Genomic DNA, 16,042 nt, shown 5'->3' on the forward strand with positions numbered 1-16,042 from the left:
TCGCTTTGTGCACAGGGGCAGTGTCATGCTGAAAGAGGAAAGGGCCTTACCCTAACTGTTGCCACAAAGTTAGAAGCACAGAATTGTCTAGAATGTCACTGTATGCTGCAGCGTTAAGATTTCCCTTCATTGGAACCATGAAAAACAGCCCCAGACCATTATTCCTCCTCCACCAAACTTTACAGTTAGCACAATGCAGTCAGGCAGGTAACGTTCTCCTGGCATCCTCCAAACCCAGATTTGTCTGTCGGACTGCCAGATGGTGAAGCATGATTCCTCACTCCAGAGAACTTGTTTCCACTGCTCCAGAGTCCAATGGCGGTTTACACAACTCCAGCCGACTCTTGGCATTGTGCATGGTGTTCTTAGGCTTGTGTGTCGATGCTCAGCCATTGAAACCAGAGGCAGTTGGGAACTTGGCAGTGAGTGTTGCAACCGAGGGCGGACAATTTTTACGCGCCACAGCACTCTGCGGTCAAGTTCTGTGAGGTTGTGTGGCTTACCACTTCGTGGCTGAGCTGTTGTTGCTCCTAGATGTTTCCACTTCACAATAACAGCACTTACAGTTGACTGGGGCAGCTCTAGCAGGGCAGAAATTAGACAAACTGACTTGTTGGAAAGGTGGCATCCTATGAGGGTGCGACATTGAAAGTCACTGATTTCTTCAGTAAGGCAATTCTACTGCCAATGTTTGTCTATGGAGATTGCATGGCTGTGTGCTCAATTTTATACATCTGTCAGCAATGGGTGTGGCTGAAACAGCCAAATCCACTAATTTGAAGGGTGTCGACATACTTGTGTGTGTGTGTGTGTATATCAGCACATTGGTAGAATGTGCCATGAAAGAGAGATGTTGATGTCCAGGTTCGTGGATAAAAAAAACGTGCCAACATCTCTCTTTCATGGCACCAATGTGCTGGGTTATGGCAGGGGCAATTGTGTTGCAGTAGTCTAGTGTGTGTGGTGTGGGAATAATGATATGCCAACCTGGGGGAGCTTTGTGTTCACATTCCCCTAAAAGAAAGTGAACCAGACCAGGCAATTCAAACCAAGCAAACCGAACTTAGACCCCCCTCTTGAGATGATCTCAGTTCGGTTAGCTTCGGGGGCTCCTTTGAGGGGTCTGAGTTCCTTTGGATGTTCACACTGCACGAAAAATTAAGCGAACCGCACAGAGTTCACAAATTGTCAGCAGATTAACCCGGAAAATAAACATTCTGCCATTAATCACAACACTTGGGATGTAGCATTTCTGACCAATGCAGTGGCAACACTAACAATCTTCATTTTGAAAATAATTGAAGCTCAAAATTGTGAAAAAGCTGATTCTGACATGCACACAAAACAATGGATATCCCATCATAGAATGTAAAGTGAGTATTTGACAACTGGCTACTGTTTACACCTAGACCTTGGAAAAGCATCCCAAAATCTTTGTCTTAGTTATAAAAATCTTTGGCAACCAATCCATGTAGCCAGCAGATCCAACCCGCTTGCTTACAGCTGCACTAGGGTCTTACAGCATTCCTGTGTATATGAAGACACTGCGAAGCCGGTGCGAGATATGGCTCAGAAAACGTACCTCAATCCAGGGATGAGAAATGCGTTGTACTCAAATTTGTCCAATATCCCAAATGAAGTGTTAAACCGAGAAGATTGAACAAGTGCTAGTTTAAGTAAACTGCTGTTTTCATCCTCATGCTAGCTAGCAGTAGGAACAGCAGCTGTTATGGAATGCATGTATGGTTGAACAACAAAGAAGCTGATTGGCTGACACTGCCATTCCAAAATGGCTGCTGTTACCTAGTATGAGGATGAAAAAGCCAGTTTTCCAGAAAACTAGTAGTCTTTTAATCTTCTTGATGTAACAGTTGGAATAATGGGACGATTCGGAGTACAACGCATTTCCCATCCCTGGATTGAGGTACATTTTCCAAGCCATAGCTTGTGCCGCCTCGGTGGATGTCTTCATATACACAGGAATGCTGTCTGACCCTAGTGCAGATGTATGCAAGTGGGACGGATCTGCTGGCTAGCATCCATGCAGCCTTCACAACTGGGTATCACCCTATTATTTCTGATGGTAAACCTTAACAATAACCCTTACCTAACCCAGCCAGTTTTAAATGTCTACTTCAATTAAGTGACGTCAGATTGAAACGTCACAAGGATCGATATAGACTTCCTATTTCTGATACATGTCGCGAGCGCTCGCATCACAACATCAGTAGTTGCATTGAAATGTAGTGGTGAGGTGGCAAAACATCACATAACATACAGTAGAGTGAATGAAACTGAGCGAAAGCAAGAGAGGAATTGCTAGCTATAACGTCAGACAGCCATAACTACCTCTTTGACTGGGGGGAATTTCTTCTTGCATTCCATTGACAGGGACCGCAGATCCGTCTGCATGTTCTCGAGTAATTTCTTCACCGCTTCGGGGCTACTAGTCGACATTTTGGATTATGTATTCGACCCAAATATCAAATCTTGAAATAATAATGAATGCAATCGTAAGATACTGGTTCCCGGCCTACTTATTCAGCTCCTTTGAAAACGAAAAACGGTATGGACCTCAGCAAGCGTCCACTGACACAAGTCAATATTCCAGTTTTCTACTTTGCCCATACAGAATGGAAGAGATGACACGGGCATAAACTTGTCCACAACAAAAACGCCTAGACGGTGGTGTCATAGATTATTATCACTAGCACAATTCTAGTGACATTTATATGGTTAATATTTCTCAGTTTCACCCGTAGTTCTTACGGCTCCAGCAGTCACCATTGCAAGCACCGTTTCAATCCCACAATGCTTTGGTAGACATTGGGAAAATCTCAATTGTATTCTCCTTGCGCCTCTCTCCTCGCTCATCTTCTACTTCTCAAAACCCATTGGAGAAGAAGGTCAGAGGGGCGGGACCTCTGGCTTTCTCATCCAATGGCTTTTGAGTAGCAGAGGAGTAGCAAGGATGTGAGCATGACTTTTGAGACCATCCCATTGACACGTCACTTGCACTAAGGTAAACATGACCGGATTCCAGCAGAATAATTCCAGCGTCCTCTAGTGGAGTAATACAAACAAATGAATGTAGTATTTTGTAAGGCAATGTACAGGTAACTGCCAAAATAAATGAGGGATCAATGAAAAATACAAAGTATATTGAAAGCAGGTGCTTCCACACAGGTGTGGTTCCTGAGTTAATTACATAATTAACACCTCATCATGCCACAGACGACGCAATTGCAATCACACTGCACACTGCCTTCACCCATCTGGACAAGAGGAAAACCTATGTAAGAATGCTGTTCATTGACTACAGCTCAGCATTTAACACCATAGTACCCTCCAAACTCGTCATTAAGCTCGAGACCTGGGTCCTGGACTTCCTGACGGGCCGCCCCTCGTGGTGAGGATAGGTAACAACATCTCCACCCCGCTGATCCTCAACACTGGTGCCCCACATGGGTGCGTTCTCAGCCCCCTCCTGTACTCCCTGTTCACCCATGACTGCGTGGCCATGCACACCTCCAACTCAATCATCAAGTTTGCAGACAACACTACAGTGGTAGGCTTGATTATCAACAACGATGAGACGGCCTACAGGGAGGAGGTGAGGGCCCTCGGAGTGTGGTGTCAGGAAAATAACCTCACACTCAATGTCAACAAAACAAAGGAGATGATCGTGGACTTCGGGAAACAGCAGAAGGAGCAGCCCCCTATCCACATCGACGGGACAGTAGTGGAGAAGATGGAGAGTTTTAAGTTCCTCTGCGTATACATCACAGACAAACTGAAATGGTCCACCCACACAGACAGCGTGGTGAAGAAGGCACAGCAGCGCCTCTTCAACCTTAGGAGGCTGAAGAAATTTGGCTTGTCACCATAAACACTCACAAACTTTTACAGATGCACAATCAAGAGCATCCTGTTGTGTTGTATCACTGCCTGGTACGGCAACTGCTCCGCCCACAACCGTAAGGCTCTCCAGAGGGTAGTGAGGTCTGCACAACGCATCACCAGGGGCAAATTACCTGCCCTCCAGGACACCTACACCACCCGATGTCACAGGAAGGCCATAACTATCATCAAGGACAACAAACTGACCTTGCCTTCTGGATGATACTACCTGTTCACCCCGCTATCATCCAGAAGGCGAGGTCAGTAAAGGTGCATCAAAGCGGGGACCGAGAGACTGGAAAACAGCTTCTATCTCAAGGCCATCAGACTGTTAAACAGCCATCACTAACATTGAGTGGCTGCTGCCAACATACTGACTCATCTCTAGCCACTTTAATAAGGGAAAAATTTATGTAATAAATGTATCACTAGCCATTTAAACAATGCCACTTTATATAATGTTTACATAACCTACATTACTCATCTCATATGTATATACTGTATCTTATACCATCTACTGCATCTTGCCAATGCTGTTCGGCCATCGCTCATTCAAATATTTTTATGTACATATTCTTATTAATTCCTTTACACTTGTGTGTATAAGGTAGTTGTTGTGAAATTGTTAGGTTATATTACTTGTTAGATATTACTGCATGGACGGAACTAGAAGCACAAGCATTTCGCTACACTCGCATTAACATCTGCTAACCATGTGTATGTGACAAATAAAATGTGATTTGATTTGATTTGCTTAGTGTCATGTATAAAAATGCCCAGTTGCTCATTATTGTGGGTACCATGGTTAGAAGAAGAGAACTCAGTGATGTTGAAAGAGGGGTCTCAAAGGAGCATAGGGTTGAAAGGGGGTTGGTCTCTCTCTCAATTCAATGTAAAGGCGTTATCTCTCTCTCTCTCTCTCTCTCTCTCTCTCTCTCTCTCTCTCTCTCTCTCTCTCTCTCTCACCAGATCTCAACCCCATTGAACACTTATAGAAGATTCTGGAGCGGCACCTGAGACAGTGCTTTGACAATCATCAACCAAACACCAAATTATGGAGTATTTCTCATGGAAGAATGACGTTGCATCCCTCCAATAGAGCTTGTAGAAACTTGTAGAATCTATGCCAAGGCACATTGAAGCTGTTCTGGCAGTTCGTGGTGGCCCAACGCCCCATTAAGACACTTTATGTTGGTGTTTCCTTTATTTTGGCAGTGCTCAATAGTAAACATGTTTTAAGATTTCTTTAGAGGAAAAATTAAAGGCCTACAGCACACACATGGCTTGAAATAACTCATGTCTTTGATGATAATACTCTGCTTCCATCTGCTGGCCATCAGGATACATACAGTCTCTCTCTCTCTCTCTCTCTCTCTCTCTCTCTCTCTCTCTCTCTCTTTCTCTCATGGAACAGTCTTCAAAAATATTGGTGGAAAAGAATGAAAGTATGACGCATAATGTTTTAAAACTTTTAATATAAATGTTTTTATTTTACAATGTCAGTTGTAATGATACATGTGAACGGTATTGAGCTTTGCACTTCACTGGACATGTCATTGGCAATACTGACGAACACATACTGGAAGTGTAAGAGCTTATACTTTTCAAAGTTGTTATTGTATGATATGGCAAAGTAGATGATGATATAATTAATTAATGAATAGGCCACAATATAAGCAAATAACAGACTTTCCGAGACATTTCATATTTCCAAGGTAAAAGGAATGAAACTCAAGTTCAGTATTACCGGAAAACTCTTTCTCTCCAGCTTCTCACCTCTAAGCTGCTCGCTATGATGGTATACTGTAGTGTACTGTACAATGATTTCAAATGCCAAAATTCTGTACAACAAAAATATATTTAACACAATCCATACTTTCACTAGTTTTTAAACTATGTTTGTCATGTGCTTTATCACATTTTGGACTTGGTATACAGTTTAGAAATATATATATATATATATACGATTGTATACAGTTTTTTTTAAATCAAGCCAAGGATGAGAGCAATGCAAATATCCTGGTTTTACAATTCAAAGTACTTAAAAAACCTAACATAGGACTACCCACTGGGCAAAACAAATAGTTGAATCAACATTGTTTCCACATCATTTCAATCCCCAAAATGTATGTGATGTTAAATCAATGAGGAGAATTTATTGGATTTGCAAAAAATTATCAACGTAGGGGCATTTTGTCTTTTTGTCACCCAACTTTGAACCTAAATCCTTTGAAATGTTGAAAATTGTTGTTGATTTCATGTTGAATTCACGTTAGTTGACAACTCAACAAAATGTAAATCAAAACTAGACGTTGAACTGACGTCTGTGCCCAGTGGGTATGATTCAAATGCTAATACGCAATGATTATATGTCCAAGTAAGCTTTTTTTTTTTTTTTTTTTTTACATTTACAGTATGTCTGACTTAATCCTAAACTCAAACAACAACCTTAGGCTAGCAAAGCCTATTCAGTCTGTTTTCTACAGGTTTATTTTACTCCTGCTATGTTAGGTTACTATAATAGAGACAGACACTTGCGCTTCAGATGTATTTTTGATGCAATTCTTCTGACATAAATCTGGAAATTAAACTGTATAGGTTGTGTGTAACATATTGGCACTTGCCAATATATTAATCTAAAATCATAGTATTCGGAGGCAAAAAAAGTATACATTGAATTCTTGTTCAACTCTGCATTGCTTATTGTAACCACAATGACATGGTCCTTTTAGTTGGCATGCGGTTATCGCATTCCTTTATTTTTTCCTTTATTTGTCGTCTAAAAATGTTGTCAGCGAAGGTTTAGCATCCCGGGGTAAATTAACTAACATATGGATTAGATTGATGTATTTACTATATCAACTGATATGACTGTAGCAGGTTCAACATAATGCGCTAAAATAATACCTCATCACAGTGTCTCTCACAGCTGAATAGAAATCAGGAGCAACCCTCCATGAGAACGTGGTAGAGGGAGGACAGACGGAGGGATTATGTTGTAAAGCATTGTTACGATGTGCTGTATGAGGCAGTCCTTTCAACTAAGTCCTGAAATAAACATCACAATGTAACTGGACTGTATTCAACTGAAACTCTACGACTGTGCTTGGAAGGAAACATTTCATTCCGACAGAAGCTAGAACTAACTGAAAAACAACTTGAAGTAGTATTCGTACAACATGTGCCGAGCTGAACATCAGAGATGTCCATGGAAAAAAGGAAAACAAAAAACATCTTTAGAAAGCAGATGTGATCATCAGACAAACATTCTCAAGTCTCAACCACAATGGACATATAACAAATCACTGAATCACACCATTTCAATGTCTGCTACACTTCGTCATTGGCGAACTAAATCAGCACAACCCAGCTAGAGTTCCTGGTTGTTCAGGCAACAGTGTGAGGCAGAAGTGACGAGCAACTGTCCCATGGATGGAAGTGTAGATGGAAGAGCCAGTAGCATTGAGTGTGTGAACATCAGTACATACACAATTTAACAACAGCACCTGAAACAGTAGTCTATATTGTCTCTGAGAGACCATGTAGGAGAGAAAGAGCCAGGGCACAGCAGCACCAGTTTCTCTGCATCTGTGCTCATTTAGCCGCAGTTGTGCAGTTATGAGGTATCGTTGAGGAGAGGTTTGGGACGGGCCCAAGGCAGATGCCATGTCGAGGGGAGGGACATGGGACCTCACAAGGCCTGGGTACACGTTCCCAGCTCTAGCAGTTGGACTCCTTCTCGTTGACGGGGAAGTAGCCTTCCTTGGTGGGAGGGTGTCTCTGACGGAGGCTGTCCCCATCAGCAGCAAAGATGGCCAGCAGCTTCTCTTGTTCCTTCTTGGTTTTGGGTAAGTCAGTGGACGGTGTGGTCAGGATTATAAAGCGCTACAGAACAACAGAGGAAATAGACAAGACAAGATTGGTTTGTTGTATTGGTTTGTATATATTTCTAAGTTACAGTAGCTTAAGCCCAAAAAATTGAGAATAGCAAACAGAGAAAAAAGTTGGTGGGGGTACAGAGTGAAAACAGTGGGTGGTGTGTGGGACTTACCTCCTTCAGGGTACCTTCCACAGAACACATTTTGATGACCACCCAGAGGGGGACACAGAGCATGGAGGACAGGGCCAGGAGCCAGCCCAGGCCATAGCCCCACCAGGGGTACACATACTCATTGTTGTACTTCAGAGGGGTGTACTTGATCAGGGAGAAGGCAAAAGTACCCTGCGGAGGTAAATAGTCCATCAGCTCTGTCTTCTTGACAGTCACTGTTTGCTACTTCCTAGGTTTATTCAATGTTTTTTTGCATTTATTTAAAAATAACAATAGTGACTTGCTTTCATTTGAGATCTTACCACTTTCTAAAAAATCTTAGTAAATTTGATGAGCCTTGCTGTGCAATGGTAGATGTTTTTTCAATAGTAACCACCAGAGGTCAATCCTCAGCCAAAAGACAGAACAGGGTTTTAGTTCAAAACTAAAAGACTCACTAAGCAGGTAGCAGGAGTGAAGAACATCCAGCAGTATTTGATAATAGGCCCAGGGCGGTAGCCAATCATGTCCTCAATGTTGTCATAGAAACGGTCAGCACCTACAGGAACAGTGAGGCAAGGGACAGATACAAATGAGTACTGTGGGAATGTGTAAGGCATCTAACTGGTTGCTCAAAATAGTACTAATTCTCATCAAAAAAGTGTTCAAAATGGTCCAATAATATCACATTCAGTTAGTTGTTCCACTCCCAGATGCCCTTTCACTTCTACGGAGAGAAGACTACTGCTGGAGCCCAGAGGATGGATGAACAGTGCTTATGTCGTCAATTAAAATACCCCATTTGTCATGCTAATGCCCCCCTCAACACATACCCGCGTAACTTGGCTAAACACTCACCATAAATCCAAGCAATGCAAACTGTCTCAAAGACAGCCACAAAGAGCAGGCACATCCCACTGGCAGCATAGTAGTCAAAGAGTTGGAAGACGTACATGCCTCCCTGGAGAGAAACATGTGTTACGTTACGGCAGGGCAGCTAGGGACTCTCTCTCTGTTTTATCAAGTCCACACGTAGAGCAACATGCAGATGCAAGAAAACATAAAGCTCTTTTTGGGGAACATTCATTCTGATTATGAAGTTTAGCCTTTGTATATGGTCTACGATGTATGTAACAATATACGTTATAGAGCATACATTAGAGAGGCTATACTTCATACACAGACTGAATGTTCCCCAAAAGGAGCTAATTGTATTCCTGATGTCAGTATCTTATGGTCGAATGGCTCTTTTTTTAGCAAGTGTAGTAACTTTCAATACATGTGACCAGACACTCAAAGCCCTTAATGAAAGCCTTTGGGATTTCATTTTTGCACATGAAGACAGGTGAAAGTTCCTGCCACTGTGCAGTTCTGAGACATGATCATAGGTAATTGGGGTCAGAGCGGAGAGTTGGGGTCAGAGCCAGGGTCAGCCATTTTATCAGCTACCCTTGACCAATTGGGGTGCTAGGGGGCACTGTGGACAGTGGCATACCTCGGTCAGCATGATGAGACCCATGAGGAAGGAGAAGATGGCAACCGCCAGAATGAAGAGCTCTCTGCGGTTCTTACGACGGAAAGTTTTAGGGTACATATCCACCATGGCCGTCACCAGACTCTCCACACACACAAACTGCAGGAGGGGAGAGAACAGAGGTGATGCTTTGTTACTGATAAAGAAAAACACCATTGTGGACATTGTTAGGGGCAGAGTTTGAACGCATTGTGTGTGTGTGTGTGTGTGTGTGCTCTTATCCAGAGCAACTTACAGTAGTTTCATACTGGTCCCCTGTGGGAAGCAAACTCACAACCCTGGCATAACAAGCGCCATGCTCTACTAACTGAGTAACACAGATTATGAGTGAGAGGAGACAGAGAGTGGAGAGACAGACAGACCGAGGCAGGGAGAGAGAGAGAGACAGAGAGCGAGACAGACAGACAGACAGACTCACAACCACTTCTCCAGACAGCGAGTGAGGAGAAAGACAGACCAAGGCAGAGAGAGAGAGAGAGAGAGAGAGAGAGAGAGAGAGAGAGAGAGAGAGAGGCAGGCAGGCAGGCAGGCAGGCAGGCAGGCAGGCAGGCAGGCGCAGGCAGGCAGGCAGGCAGGCAGGCAGTGAGAGAGGAGAAAGACAGACAGACAGACAGACAGACAGACAGACAGACAGACAGACAGACAGACAGACAGACAGACAGACAGACAGACAGACAGACAGACAGACAGACAGACAGACAGACAGACAGACAGACAGACAGACCGAGAGGAGACAGAGAGGAGACAGAGAGGAGACAGAGCTGTTCTAGTCTCACCTGGCTGTCCAGCCCCAGAAAGACGATCATGATGAAGAAGAAACAGGCCCAGAGAGGAGAGAAGGGCATCATAGACACAGCACGGGGGTACGCTATGAAGGCTAGACCAGGACCTGGGGCACAGAGGGTTATAACAGGTCATAGAGGAGTCCTAACAGGTCATTACAGACTTGTCATTCCACGAGCAGGACTTTGAATCCATATTGCAACAACAACCTCTACCCGACTGTATTCTAAACTATTAGGTAATCTCTGAACCTTGAAAGTTGACTTCTAAATATTAACATGTCTAATCATCAAGTTCAAGGCGAGCAGGAACTGGCTAGACGTGCACCCTACTCTGCGCCGCCATCTTAAGGACCATTAGGCACCATTACTCACCATTACTCACCATTAAGCACCATTACGCACCATTAAGTACCATTACGCACTATTAAGCACCATTAAGCACCACTAAGCACCATTACACACCATTACACACCATTATAGAGAGAGCAAGAGCGGGGAGGCAGGTAGCGTAGTGGTTAGTGTTGAACTAGCAACTGGAAGGTTGCAAGATCGAATCCCCGAGCTGACAAGGTAAAAATCTGTTGTTCTGCCCCTGAACAAGGCAGTTAACCCACTATTCCTAGGCTGTCGTTGAAAATAATAATTTGTTCTTATCTGACTTGCCTAGTAAAATGTAAAAAATTAAGCACCAGGGTTGTGCTTATGTTGTGGGATGTTGAGCTAACGTAGGCTAATGCGATTAGCATGAGGTTGTAAGTAACAAGAAAATCTCCCAGGACATAGACATATCTGATATTGACAGAAAGCTTAAATTCTTGTTAATCTAACTGCACTGTCAAATTTACAGTAGCTATTACAGTGAAGGAATACCATGCTATTGTTTGAGGAGAGTGCACAGTTTTGAATATTAGGCACATTTGGGTAGTCTTGATACAACATTCTCAACAGAAATGCAATGGTTCATTGGATCACTCTAAAACGTTGCACATACACTGCTGCCATCTAGTTGCCCAAATCTAAATTGCAGCTGGGCTGGAAAAATCCATGATGGCCTTTCGATTGTATTTCAAAGATAATGGTACTAAAAAATACAAAAGAACGGTTGTTTTTTTCTTTGTATTATCTTTTTCCAGATCTATTGTGTTAAAAAAAATAGGTCCAATCCTGAAGAGGTTTTAAGCACCATTACACACCATTAAGCACCATTAAACACCATTAACACCATTACGCACCAATATGCACCAATGCAGCACAGTAAAGGGTTTTTCTCTTAAACACCATTAAGCACCAATACAGTACAGTAAAGGGGTTTTCTTTTGAACAGTGTGGGGAATTTACAGTCAATAGCCGCTTACTTGGGGTAGCAATTCTACTTTGACATAGTTAGTTGTATTGTTGAAATTCAACAGATGATTCCATCTGACAGCACAAGCACGTACACTTTTTTCAATTGTGGAAAACCATACATTCTTTCCCAACGATGATGTAGAAATTGACTGTCTAGAATGGTTTGTGTGTAACGCTCTTTTACAAGGACTACTAACCTGATTCTGCCACCTCTGAGATGGGCACATTTTGCTCATAAGACATGAAGCCCAGGATGGAGAAGATGGCAAAGCCAGCCACGAAACTGGTCCCACTGTTCAGGAAGCATAACGACAAGCAATCTCTGTAAACCCAGAGAGGCAGTCGTCAGGAAGACATAGACCATAACAACAGATACTGTACCACACACTAACCCCTTGAAAACGTCAAAGCAGAATCACTAAAACTTTACAGCTTCAAAGTAGAATCAGATACTGTCAGAATACAGATCAATATACAGAACTGATGGTTAGGTCATTATAGGGTATAAAACAGAACTGACGGTTAGGTCATTATAGGGTATAAAACAGAACTGACGGTTAGGTCATTATAGGGTATAAAACAGAACTGATGGTTAGGTCATTATAGGGTATGAAACAGAACGGATGGTTAGGTCATTATAGGGTATAAAACAGAACTGATGGTTAGGTCATTAGGGTATAAAACAGAACTGATGGTTAGGTCATTATAGGGTATAAAACAGAACTGATGGTTAGGTCATTAGGGTATAAAACAGAACTGACAGTTAGGTCATTAGGGTATAAAACAGAACTGATGGTTAGGTCATTAGGGTATAAAACAGAACTGACGGTTAGGTCATTAGGGTGTAAAACAGAACTGACGGTTAGGTCATTAGGGTGTAAAACAGAACTGACGGTTAGGTCATTAGGGTGTAAAACAGAACTGATGGTTAGGTCATTAGGGTGTAAAACAGAACTGACGGTTAGGTCATTAGGGTGTAAAACAGAACTGATGGTTAGGTCATTAGGGTGTAAAACAGAACTGACGGTTAGGTCATTAGGGTGTAAAACAGAACTGACGGTTAGGTCATTAGGGTGTAAAACAGAACTGACGGTTAGGTCATTAGGGTGTAAAACAGAACTGATGGTTAGGTCATTAGGGTGTAAAACAGAACTGACGGTTAGGTCATTAGGGTGTAAAACAGAACTGACGGTTAGGTCATTAGGGTGTAAAACAGAACTGACGGTTAGGTCATTAGGGTGTAAAACAGAACTGATGGTTAGGTCATTAGGGTGTAAAACAGAACTGACGGTTAGGTCATTAGGGTATAAAACAGAACATATCACTTCTCTGTTTAATCTTATCAGAGACACTTCTGCTTATTGTTTCAATAATCTCAGTCTTATCTAATTAGGTGAGGTAGGAGGTGGGGTGTAGAATAAAGTAGAGTAGAGCAGAGTACAGTATAGCACAGTACAGAAGAGTAGAGCAGAGTACAGTAGAACAGAGTACAGTACAGTATAGAACAGTACAGTAGAGTAGAGCAGAGTACAGTAAAGTAGAGCAGAGTACAGTACAGTATAGAACAGTACAGTAGAGTAGAGCAGAGTACAGTAAAGTAGAGCAGAGTACAGTACAGTATAGCACAGTACAGAAGAGTAGAGCAGAGTACAGTAAAGTAGAGCAGAGTACAGTACAGTATAGAACAGTACAGTAGAGTAGAGCAGAGTACAGTAAAGTAGAGCAGAGTACAGTACAGTATAGAACAGTACAGTAGAGTAGAGCAGAGTACAGTAAAGTAGAGCAGAGTACAGTACAGTATAGCACAGTACAGTAGAGTAGAGCAGAGTACAGTAAAGTAGAGCAGAGTACAGTACAGTATAGAACAGTACAGTAGAGTAGAGCAGAGTACAGTAAAGTAGAGCAGAGTACAGTACAGTATAGCACAGTACAGAAGAGTAGAGCAGAGTACAGTAAAGTAGAGCAGAGTACAGTACAGTATAGAACAGTACAGTAGAGTAGAGCAGAGTACAGTAAAGTAGAGCAGAGTACAGTACAGTATAGAACAGTACAGTAGAGTAGAGCAGAGTACAGTAAAGTAGAGCAGAGTACAGTACAGTATAGCACAGTACAGTAGAGTAGAGCAGAGTACAGTAAAGTAGAGCAGAGTACAGTACAGTATAGAACAGTACAGTAGAGTAGAGCAGAGTACAGTATAGAACAGTACAGTAGAGCAGAGTACAGTACAGAACAGTAGAGTAGAGCAGAGTACAGTAAAGTAGAGTAGAGCAGAGTACAGTATAGCACAGTACAGTAGAGTAGAGCAGAGTACAGTAAAGTAGAGCTGAGTACAGTACAGTATAGAACAGTACAGTAGAGTAGAGCAGAGTACAGTAAAGTAGAGCAGAGTACAGTACAGTATAGAACAGTACAGTAGAGTAGAGCAGAGTACAGTATAGAACAGTACAGTAGAGCAGAGTACAGTACAGAACAGTAGAGTAGAGCAGAGTACAGTAAAGTAGAGTAGAGCAGAGTACAGTAAAGTAGAGCAGAGTACAGTATAGCACAGTACAGTAGAGTAGAGCAGAGTACAGTAAAGTAGAGCTGAGTACAGTACAGTATAGAACAGTACAGTAGAGTAGAGCAGAGTACAGTAAAGTAGAGCAGAGTACAGTACAGTATAGCACAGTACAGTAGAGTAGAGCAGAGTACAGTAAAGTAGAGCAGAGTACAGTACAGTATAGAACAGTACAGTAGAGTAGAGCAGAGTACAGTAAAGTAGAGCAGAGTACAGTACAGTATAGCACAGTACAGAAGAGTAGAGCAGAGTACAGTAAAGTAGAGCAGAGTACAGTACAGTATAGAACAGTACAGTAGAGTAGAGCAGAGTACAGTAAAGTAGAGCAGAGTACAGTACAGTATAGAACAGTACAGTAGAGTAGAGCAGAGTACAGTAAAGTAGAGCAGAGTACAGTACAGTATAGCACAGTACAGTAGAGTAGAGCAGAGTACAGTAAAGTAGAGCAGAGTACAGTACAGTATAGAACAGTACAGTAGAGTAGAGCAGAGTACAGTAAAGTAGAGCAGAGTACAGTACAGTATAGAACAGTACAGTAGAGTAGAGCAGAGTACAGTAAAGTAGAGCAGAGTACAGTACAATATAGCACAGTACAGTAGAGTAGAGCAGAGTACAGTAAAGTAGAGCAGAGTACAGTACAGTATAGAACAGTACAGTAGAGTAGAGCAGAGTACAGTATAGAACAGTACAGTAGAGCAGAGTACAGTATAGAACACTAGAGTAGAGTAGAGCAGAGTACAGTAAAGTAGAGCAGAGTACAGTACAGTATAGAACAGTACAGTAGAGTAGAGCAGAGTACAGTAAAGTAGAGCAGAGTACAGTACAGTATAGAACAGTACAGTAGAGTAGAGAGTAGAGCAGAGTACAGTATAGAACAGTACAGTAGAGCAGAGTACAGTACAGAACAGTAGAGTAGAGCAGAGTACAGTAAAGTAGAGTAGAGCAGAGTACAGTATAGCACAGTACAGTAGAGTAGAGCAGAGTACAGTAAAGTAGAGCTGAGTACAGTACAGTATAGAACAGTACAGTAGAGTAGAGCAGAGTACAGTAAAGTAGAGCAGAGTACAGTACAGTATAGAACAGTACAGTAGAGTAGAGCAGAGTACAGTAAAGTAGAGCAGAGTACAGTACAGTATAGAACAGTACAGTAGAGTAGAGCAGAGTACAGTAAAGTAGAGCAGAGTACAGTACAGTATAGCACAGTACAGTAGAGTAGAGCAGAGTACAGTAAAGTAGAGCAGAGTACAGTACAGTATAGAACAGTACAGTAGAGTAGAGCAGAGTACAGTATAGAACAGTACAGTAGAGTAGAGCAGAGTACAGTAAAGTAGAGCAGAGTACAGTACAGTATAGAACAGTAGAGTAGAGTAGAGCAGAGTACAGTATAGAACAGTACAGTAGAGCAGAGTACAGTACAGAACAGTAGAGTAGAGCAGAGTACAGTAAAGTAGAGTAGAGCAGAGTACAGTAAAGTAGAGTAGAGCAGAGTACAATATAGCACAGTACAGTAGAGTAGAGCAGAGTACAGTATAGAACAGTACAGTAGAGCAGAGTACAGTACAGAACAGTAGAGTAGAGCAGAGTACAGTAAAGTAGAGTAGAGCAGAGTACAGTAAAGTAGAGTAGAGCAGAGTACAATATAGCACAGTACAGTAGAGTAGAGCAGAGTACAGTAAAGTAGAGCTGAGTACAGTACAGTATAGAACAGTACAGTAGACTAGAGCAGAGTACAGTAAAGTAGAGCAGAGTACAGTACAGTATAGAACAGTACAGAAGAGTAGAGCAGAGTACAGTAAAGTAGAGCAGAGTACAGTATAGCACAGTACAGAAGAGTAGAGCAGAGTACAGTAAAGTAGAGCAGAGTACAGTACAGTATAGAACAGTACAGT

General features: G+C 42.2%; 2 protein-coding genes across 10 annotated transcripts in view; both read right to left on the bottom strand.

The window, feature by feature from the left end:
• Nucleotides 1-2,824, bottom strand: part of LOC115144835 (protein MON2 homolog) — a 57,907-nt gene extending 55,083 nt beyond the window's left edge. For 4 of the 9 annotated variants that reach the window (XM_065003038.1, XM_065003035.1, XM_065003036.1 and 1 more), the window contains exon 1: nt 2,350-2,820. In XM_065003038.1, the coding sequence (XP_064859110.1) occupies nt 2,350-2,457 (108 nt within the window). In that variant the 5' untranslated portion in view covers nt 2,458-2,820. Of the gene's footprint in view, nt 1-2,349 lie in introns of all 9 variants that reach the window. The other 5 variants (XM_029685932.2, XM_029685931.2, XM_029685928.2 and 2 more) reach the window with 3 other exon arrangements.
• Nucleotides 2,825-5,357: 2,533 nt separating this feature from the next.
• Nucleotides 5,358-16,042, bottom strand: part of LOC115144838 (sodium- and chloride-dependent GABA transporter 2-like) — a 43,000-nt gene continuing 32,315 nt past the window's right edge. The window contains exons 9-15 of the mRNA XM_029685934.2: nt 11,794-11,918; nt 10,241-10,353; nt 9,426-9,563; nt 8,789-8,891; nt 8,389-8,489; nt 7,952-8,122; nt 5,358-7,785 (exon numbers count right to left, since the gene is read on the bottom strand). Coding sequence (XP_029541794.1) covers nt 7,621-7,785; nt 7,952-8,122; nt 8,389-8,489; nt 8,789-8,891; nt 9,426-9,563; nt 10,241-10,353; nt 11,794-11,918 — 916 coding nt within the window. The 3' untranslated portion in view covers nt 5,358-7,620. The remainder of the gene's footprint in view (nt 7,786-7,951; nt 8,123-8,388; nt 8,490-8,788; nt 8,892-9,425; nt 9,564-10,240; nt 10,354-11,793; nt 11,919-16,042) is intronic.

Source organism: Oncorhynchus nerka, linkage group LG17, assembly GCF_034236695.1.
Source record: "Oncorhynchus nerka isolate Pitt River linkage group LG17, Oner_Uvic_2.0, whole genome shotgun sequence".
Taxonomy (NCBI): domain Eukaryota; kingdom Metazoa; phylum Chordata; class Actinopteri; order Salmoniformes; family Salmonidae; genus Oncorhynchus; species Oncorhynchus nerka.